Source organism: Moesziomyces antarcticus (assembly GCF_000747765.1).
Source record: "Moesziomyces antarcticus DNA, scaffold: scaffold_v10003, strain JCM 10317, whole genome shotgun sequence".
Classification (NCBI taxonomy): Eukaryota; Fungi; Basidiomycota; class Ustilaginomycetes; order Ustilaginales; family Ustilaginaceae; genus Moesziomyces; species Moesziomyces antarcticus.
The window spans coordinates 257,311-265,915 of NW_014639007.1; the positions used below are offsets into that span (position 1 = coordinate 257,311).

The 8,605-nt window shown below is 62.5% G+C and overlaps 2 protein-coding genes across 2 annotated transcripts; both read left to right on the plus strand.

The window, feature by feature from the left end:
- Positions 1–1,575: 1,575 nt before the first annotated feature.
- On the plus strand, positions 1,576–5,655 carry PAN0_003c1553 (Ras GEF; the record flags this gene model as incomplete). The annotated part of the gene is made up of 1 exon (XM_014802512.1): positions 1,576–5,655. The coding sequence occupies one exon, from the start codon at positions 1,576–1,578 to the stop codon at positions 5,653–5,655; it is 4,080 nt and encodes a 1,359-aa protein (XP_014657998.1).
- Positions 5,656–6,626: 971 nt separating this feature from the next.
- Positions 6,627–8,213, plus strand: PAN0_003c1554 (dihydrolipoyllysine-residue succinyltransferase component of 2-oxoglutarate dehydrogenase complex; the record flags this gene model as incomplete). The annotated part of the gene is made up of 3 exons (XM_014802513.1): positions 6,627–6,802; positions 6,879–7,029; positions 7,110–8,213. The coding sequence occupies 3 exons, from the start codon at positions 6,627–6,629 to the stop codon at positions 8,211–8,213; spliced, it is 1,431 nt and encodes a 476-aa protein (XP_014657999.1).
- Between the last annotated feature and the right edge of the window lie 392 nt (positions 8,214–8,605).

Sequence of the window (8,605 nt, forward strand, 5' to 3'; positions counted from 1 at the left end):
CGATTGCGGGGCTTTGTGTTGGATTGGATGTGCCAGCGAACCAAGGCAATGGGATGCGGCTTTTGCGCGCTTGAAGCGGGTGAGGGAGCTCGCTATGTCAGGGCTGGGCGAGCTGGCGACGCAAGGAGGGGAGGCTCTTGCAACGGGCTCGCGTGGCATTCTCACGGCCCTGACTGGCAGTCGAGTTTTTGGCTGCAGAGAGAGACGCGCGCGCGCTCAGGAACCCTGGCCTGGCTCGAGGTTCATGCATGTGGTTGTCACCGCCTGGCTAGCTTGGGACCGCTCATGGAAGCCTCCCCTTTCCCCCACCGGCTAAAGTTGCTGTCAATGCTCACACACACTCTCTCTCTCGCTCAGCGCGGACCCCGGCGAGTTGGGGGGAGGCCCTGGCTCGCTACCGGTAAAGCAAGGCTGTGCAGCGGCCAGCAAGGCATTTTGGTTGACAGTTTCGAGGGTCCATTCCAGCGCTTAATTCCGGGCAACGCATACACCTGGAAGGTCTGGAAGAAGAGTCGGTCAATCGAACAAGCCCGAGACAAAAAAAAAAAGGTTGCAAGGGCCGTCGACGGGATGCTGTGAGGAGCTTGGCCATACGAACTTACAGTAAGCTGGAGCGAAAGCGGAGTCGTCGTTGGTGCGGCTCGGGCGACGCTGACGCTTGAATTTTGAGCCTGTCGTGAGCCTTTTGTTGAAAAATAATGGTGGTGTTAGTCGACGCGCTCACTGGATCACAGATGGATGGCCCTGACGGAGCGCGTTCCTCTCTCGCCTTCCCCCGCACATTTGAAATGATTTATTAAATAATATTTTTTTTTGGACTTTCGTCACGCCTGGCGCAGGTCGAAGGGAGAAAGAGAGAGAGGCAGAGGCTCAGAGAGGTGCGTCGCGACTCGCCGAGGCAGAGAAAGAGAAAGGGAGAGAGCGAGAGGGAGAGAGAGAGAAGGACGGTCTCGGGCGAGGTGCGACACACACACACATCCATGCACCAACAGCACCCAACCTCGTCCGCAGTCTCGCGGCGCCAACCTCGCTCCTCTTGACTCACCGATCATCATCTCTCTCCCTCCATCGCTTCTTCACCCTCATCGTGCTGCGCATCGTGTTGCCTGCCACGTCTTCCTCTCATCCACGCCCGGCTCGCCCGCCCGCCCGCTCGTTCGCTCCTTCGCACCACCACCTTCGCTGGCAAGCAAGCTTGACAAAACACGCTACGCTCGACTCGAGTCGTCGATCTTAGCCTCTCACCATCATCCTTACGTCGTCCTTGCTGGCCAAGGTCAACTGCCCACCGCGTCGCTTGCTCGGCACATCGTATCCCAAGCACAATACCATGGAAACTCGAGCTCGAAGCTGCTTTTCATAGCCGTCACAATCCGCCTCATTTCATCTGAACCCACCAGAAAAGTCGGCCGCGACCCAAGACATTCATTCAAATTCCTTCAACACGCACGCTCCATCGTCCCTCTTTCCTACTCTCAGGGACATGCTCTGAGCCATATCTGTGTCCATCCCCGCACGCATCTCCGCACGCATCTCCGCCCCTTCCTCAGCACAATCGCGCGCTCTCTGCTCACCATGTCGTCCTGGGCTTCCGCTTCCTCCTCCCAGGCGCAAGCCAGCTTTACTCCCGCCCTCTCCGACAACGAAGACGAGCTCGACATCCAGCCCGAGGAACACGTCGTCGCGCTCCACGACTTCAACTCCAACAATGCCACCTGCCTCTCCTTCCAGGCCGGCCAGGTCATCAGGGTCTACAATCGCGACCCCTCCGGCTGGTGGGACGGCGAACTCGACGGTCAGCGCGGCTGGTTCCCCAGCAACTACGTAGACCAGGAGGCCGTCTACGTATCCGACGACGGTCACGCCAACAGCTATTCCTACGAACATCCCGACCTCCTTCGTCCTGCCTCCATCAGCCGAGCTTCGTCCCACCACCACCCGCCATCCGCTCCCGCAGACACAGCCCACCACCAGCGCTACTTTTCCGCAAACTCCTCCCGCTCCTCCACCCCGACCTCCACCCCCTTGGTCGATCGCGGAGATGCCGGCGTCCTCGATCCCATCTTGCACGCCATCTCGCTCCTCCGCAATGCCGTGCGTGCCAACCGTGTGGCACACTTCCAGCCCTCCACCGCCTGCGTCATCTCCTCGGTCCGCTCCGTCCTCTCCGCCACCGACTGCCTCACTCGCGAGTCGCCCGTGCTCAAGGCAAATCCCCAGCTCGCCCGCGAGCGCAAGGCCATCCTCTCCGAGCTCAGCAAGCTCGTCGCACAGGCACGCACCGCTTCCGCTCCCATGGTCGACGAGACCCAGCGTCCCCAAGAGATGGACTCCATGCTCCAACTCGCTGACCACGTGCTCGCCAACGTGCGCGACTTTCTCACCGTCGCCCTCGAATCCGGCGTGCCCGTGCCCGATCGCCGCTCTTCCGTCTACGACGACCTCTACACCTCCCGCTCCGCCGCCGCCGCCGCCGCACCGCCTGCCGACCCTCGCGCTCGCTCCGCAAACGCCCCACACGAGCTCGACAAGACTCCCACTCCGCAGTATCCTCACGCGCGCGCCTCCGCTTCTGCCCCCGGCTACCCATCGCGACAGGAATACGCCGCAACCTACGACACGGCCACAGGCTACACCGACACGCGCCGCAGCTATCTCCAGCATCGCCACCCCTCCGACGGCTCGCTCGAATCGTCAGAGGAAGGCGCCCATGCCATCGCACAAGCTCGATCCATCACACAGCGACAGCTCAACGGACGCGCCGAAACCGTCGCCGCCGCCGTCGCCAACCATCTCGGCATGGCGCGCTCTCGCTCCGACTCGAGCTCCGAATCGCCCGACTCCACCTCCGGTCACGACACCGCCTCCCACCACGGCTCGGCCGGCTCCGCCGACGACGACGAGCCTCCCAGCCCCATCGAGCGCACTCCCCACGAGGTCATGCAGCGTCTCAGCATCACCAACGACCAGCTCCTCTCCATCATCGCCGCCTTCATCGGCCACGTACACACCCACACCTCCGAGAGCCACGCTTCCAGCTACGCTCATCTCATCGACATGACGCGCGAGGCCGTCGTCGGCGTGCGCAACCTCTTACTCGTGGTCGAGGCCGTCAACAACAACGTCGTCCTCCAGCAACTGCGTCCGCGCCAGACCTCCATCCTCTGGGAGACGCGCGAGAATCTCTACGAGGCCACCACTCAGCTCGTCACCGCCGCGCGCATCGTCACCTCGGCTCCCTCGGCCTCCATCACGGCTGGATCGGCTGCCGAAGCCGAGGACAAGTCGCGCCTTCTCCAGGCTGCCACCAGCGTGCTCAGGACCGGCGGAGAGTGCGTCGGTGCCGTGCGTCTCTGCATCGACCGCCTCGAGCCCGGCTTCACCATCTCGCTTCCCGAGCCATCTCGCTCGCGACACCCGCGCGCTTCGTCGCAATCGCGCGCCTCGGCCGAGCCCGAGTCCAACGGCCACTCGGGCGAGCATGGCGATGCGCGCACAGACGATGCGGATGCAGACGCCGCTCGCGAGACCCGCCGAAAGAACACGCTCTCTTTCCTCGGACGCAAGGCAACCAGCCTGTCGTCGCTCAAACAAAAGTACGAGCGCGGCGAGCACTCGACCGACTTTGAGGACATCGACGAGGACGAGCACAGCGGCGAAGAATCGGAAGCGTCCAAGCCCGGCGGCCGCACCGCGCACGCCATGTCCAGCCGCTCCTCCTCGCTCATGGGTGCCGCCCCTTCCTCGGGCGACCGCAGTTCGCACCCCGCTCAAGCTCGCACGTCTGTCCCTGGCAGCAGCGCATCGGGAGCGGGCTCGTCGGTCGAAATGCTGTCGGAGGACGCGGCTCGAACGTCGCGATCCACGATCCAGTCGATCCGATCCGAATGCACTGGCGAAACCTCGGCTCGTCCTTCGCTCGAGGCGCAGCTAGCTACAGGCACCGTGCCGGATGCGCACACCACCGCGCAGACCGCAGCCAAGCAGCTCGCCGGCGGCGCGGTGGATCGACAGTCGATGTACAGGGAGCACCGGGGTCCCACCAGCTCGCTCGAGGCTCGCTACATGGCGCCCGACTACGATCCGTCGGACGTCGTGTGTAACTCGGAAGGGCAGGTGACCGGAGCCACGCTCAGGGCGCTCGTCGAGAAGATGACGCCGCACGACACCATGGTGGAAGCGACGTTCTCGAGCTCGTTCTTCCTGTGCTTCAGGATGTTCTCGTCGCCGCAGGAGCTGCTGGATGCGCTCGTGGCGCGCTTCGAGATGCGTCCGCCCGCCGACGTGCCGATGAGCGAGGCGGACGTGGCGCGCTGGAACGACAAGAAGCTGGTGCCCGTGCGATTGCGCGTGCTCAACCTCATCAAGAACTGGCTCGAGAATCACTGGAATCCCGTCACGGACCGCGTGATCCTGCAGCAGCTGATTCCGTTTGCGGAGCGATGCACCAGCGCTAGCGGTGTGGGCGGACCCGCGCACCGCGTCGCCGAGCTGGCGCGCAAGCGACTCGACGGCGCCACGCAGAAGACCACGGTGCTCGTGGGCAACACGCGCGGGCCGGGAAGCCTGCAGCGCGTCATCTCGTCGGAGCGCATGAAGGGCGGGCTGGGACTCGCCATGACGGATGCTTCGCAGATGTACGCGCCCTCGGCGTTTGCCAAGGGCGGCGCGCTCCCGCCGACGTCGGTGGTGTCCAAGACGCTACTGGCGAATCTGCGTCAGGAGAACTTTGACAAGATCAGCGTGCTCGACTTTGATCCGCTCGAGCTGGCGCGACAGCTGACCATCCTGGACAGCAAGCTGTACTGCGCGATCCAGCCGGAAGAGCTGCTGGGATCCAAGTACACCAAGGAGACCAAGGCGGCGGGGATGGGTGCGGATGTGCACGTGAAGAGCATGTCGTCCATGTCGACGCGCATCACGGGGTGGATCAGCGAGTGCATCCTGGGCGAGGCGGACGCGCGCAAGCGCACACAGCTGCTCAAGTTCTTCATCAAGCTGGGCGACCGATGCGAGCAGCTCAACAACTTCCACACGCTCATGGCGATCCAGTGTGCGCTCAACTCTTCGACCATCGCGCGGCTGAAGAAGACCTGGGATGGACTGTCGACCAAGTACCGCGGCATGATGGATCAGCAGCGACGCGCGGTGGAGCACACGCGCAACTATGCGGCGTACCGTGCGCGGCTGCGCAACACGATGCCGCCTGCGATTCCGTTCCTGGGGCTCTTCCTGACGGACCTGACGTTCTGCCACGAGGGCAATGCGGCGACGCGACCGTGCCCGTCGAACGCGGACAAGAAGCTGCTGAACTTCGACAAGTACGTCAAGATAAGCCGCATCGTGGGCGAGGTGCAGCGCTTCCAGGTGCCGTACAATCTGGTCGAGGTAAAAGAGATGCAAAAGTTCCTGCAGCGCGCGCTCGACGATGTGCAGGGCGCACAGGGCGGGCGTGGCGCCGACGACCTCTACCGACGCAGTCTGCTGCTCGAGCCGCGAGCCGCCACCAAGCGCGGCGGCGCCGCAGCCGCAGCGGGATCGACGGCGTCGTTGAGCGGGAGCGTAGCCATGCGCCAGAGCAGCAACGGCGCCCCAACGGATAACGGCAAGCTGGCCGGACTGGATATCTTTAACTGGCGCACCGACAAGACCTAGCGCAGCAACGAGCGTTCAAGATAGACTTGCTACCGGTTTGGTGGTAATGTGTATAATCTGTCTCCGCTTGTTGTTCGGTTCTGCGGATTGTGTGAAGCCGAGGCTGGCGAGTGTTGGTTGTGCGTTGGCCGAGGGAGGGGATGCAACGGACACCGGTGAATTCTGTCGGAAGCTTCAGGGAGCGGGGCACGCAGGGTGGAGATCCGTCAGTGCCGGTGGGGGACGGAAAGATCCGCGCTGTTCGTCCGGCGGTGTTTTCGGCCTGGCTCTGCACTGGTACTGTATGCCCTGTACCCAATCGTTGTATGACTCATTTGCCTGGGCGTGCGTGCATTCTCCATGCGCTCTCCCCAATGTAGGTTGTAGGTTGTGCAAGCGTACAGCAAGGGCCAGTGGATAGCAATGTAAGCACGACTCATGATGGCAGGAGGTCTGGAAGGGTCGGGCTCGACGAGGGCCCGATCTCCGAGGTGTGGAAGGAGGGGGAGCAGGGTTTGAAGTCGGCCCGCAAAATTCGAAGTGGGCGCGGCTTGGAAAATTGGAGCGCTGCGATTCGATGCCAATACAAAAATTCGTGGGCTGGGCCGAATATCTCCACTTGCATCGGAGGCTGAGGCTGAGCGAGCGCAGAGCAAAGCCAAGGGTGTGTTGGTCAGGGCGCAGCGTCTGTGCTGACGGATCCAGCCGCCCGTCGTCATGGCCAGCAGCAGGGCACAGCACAGGCGCGTGCCCATCGCCAAATTCTTCGCAGCTCGCCCTCGGGGTGTGGATGTGTGTGGACGTGTGTGGACCGTGACCACAAAGCCAAGACGGATCATCGCTCTTCCGCTCACAGAGTCCTTCTTCATCAAACCCCTCTCTCGCCCCGTTCCTCCACAACATCCCTTCATCTCCATCCCTCTCGTCAATACCATCGCGCATCGACGAGTCCTCTTTCCTTTCCCTTCCTTTCGATCTTATTCGCGCCTATCATGTTCCCTCGATCTATCGCTCAGTCCAGCGCCAGGGCCGCCAGGTCGCTCGCGCTTCGCTCGGGCTCGGTGCGCATGGTGACGCCCGCCGTCGCGCGCAGGACGCTCATCACCGCCACCGCCCAAAAGTCGCTCGCCATCGCCGCGCACAACATGACCTCCCTCCCCGCCCAGAGGTAAGTGACACCACGAACCCGCACGACGGATCACCACGATAAACTGACACAATCGCGTCTTTGTTGGTCTTAGCAGGAACTTCTCGTCGTCGGCCAGCCGCAAGGAGATCGTCAAGGTGCCCCAGATGGCCGAGTCCATCACCGAGGGCACGCTCAAGCAGTGGAACAAGAAGGTCGGCGACTTTGTCCAGGCCGACGAGGAGGTCGCCACCATCGAGACCGACAAGGTACGTGCCAGCTCCGCGTGAGCCGTCGTAAGCTGGCATACTGATCACCATCTAATCTGGCTATTTTTGAACGCTCACAGATCGACGTCTCGGTGAATGCACCCCAGTCCGGCACCATCGTCGAGGTGTTTGCCAACGAGGAGGACACGGTGGAGGTGGGCAAGGACCTCTTTAAGCTCGAGCCCGGTGAGGCACCCGCCGGTGGCGCCAAGAAGGAGGAGAAGAGCGAGGAGAAGAAGGAAGACAAGAAGGAGGACAAGCCCAAGAAGGAGGAGTCCAAGCAGCAGCAGCAGCCCGAGAAGAAGGGTGACGACAAGAAGCCCGCCCCGGCCGCCGAGCCCGAGTCGCGCCCTTCGGCTGCCAACTCGACGCCGCCCCCGTCGAAGCCGTCTTCGTCATCGTCGTCTTCGTCGTCCAAATCGTCATCGTCGTCCGGCTCGTCGTCGTCGTCGTCGGCGCCAAAACCGGCGGCGGGCAGCCGAGAGGAGAACCGGGTCAAGATGTCGCGCATGCGTCTGAGGATCGCGGAGCGTCTGAAGCAGTCGCAGAACACGGCGGCGTCGCTGACGACGTTCAACGAGATCGACATGTCGAACCTCATGGCGTTCCGTGCGCGCCACAAGGACCGCATCCTCAAGGAGAAGGGCGTCAAGCTGGGCTTCATGTCGGCATTCGCCAAGGCGTCGGCCATGGCGCTCAAGGACGTGCCTGCTGCGAATGCGAGCATCGAGGGCGCTGGACTCGGCGACACGATCGTGTACCGCGACTATGTGGATCTGTCGGTGGCCGTGTCGACGGACAAGGGACTGGTGACGCCCGTGGTGCGCAACCTGGAGGGCATGTCGCTCATCGAGATCGAGGAGGCGATTGCAGGTCTGGGCAAGAAGGCGCGCGACAACAAGCTCACGCTCGAGGACATGAGCGGCGGCACGTTCACCATCAGCAACGGCGGCGTCTTTGGCTCGCTCTTCGGCACGCCCATCCTCAATCTGCCTGGTTCGGCTATCTTGGGCATGCACGCCGTCAAGGACAAGGCGTGGGTGGTGAACGGCAAGGTCGAGATCCGACCCATCATGGTCGTGGCGCTCACCTACGACCACCGTCTGCTCGACGGTCGCGAGGCGGTGACGTTCCTCGTGAAGCTCAAGCAGTACATCGAGGACATGCCCAGCATGCTTCTCTAGACCCATGCGCGCGGCAATAGCCCCAAAGCGCCTCGTTCCGTCTCCCTCTTCCATTTCACCTCCTAAATAGTATCTGGCCGTGATTGTTTTTGCTTTTTTGCTAAGCTTGGCTTGTGATGAGAGTGACAGAGGGTAAGATCGAGTGGGAGGATCGGGGTTGAGATCGAGCGTCGATGGAATCAGGGCTGCCCATGCGAAGGCAAGCGGGGCTGAAGAAGCTAGCCTCGGACGGCAAAAGAGCGAGACAGCCGGTGCTGGCTGCCAAAGCGGCATTTGGCCCTCGGATTTTTTTGGCGAAAAAAAAAAAGGTTTTCTCACCGTTTGGCAGGGGGTTCATCCCCCTGGAAACTTTTTGACACTCCGCAGCTTGGCCGACTGCCATGTGTGCCGTC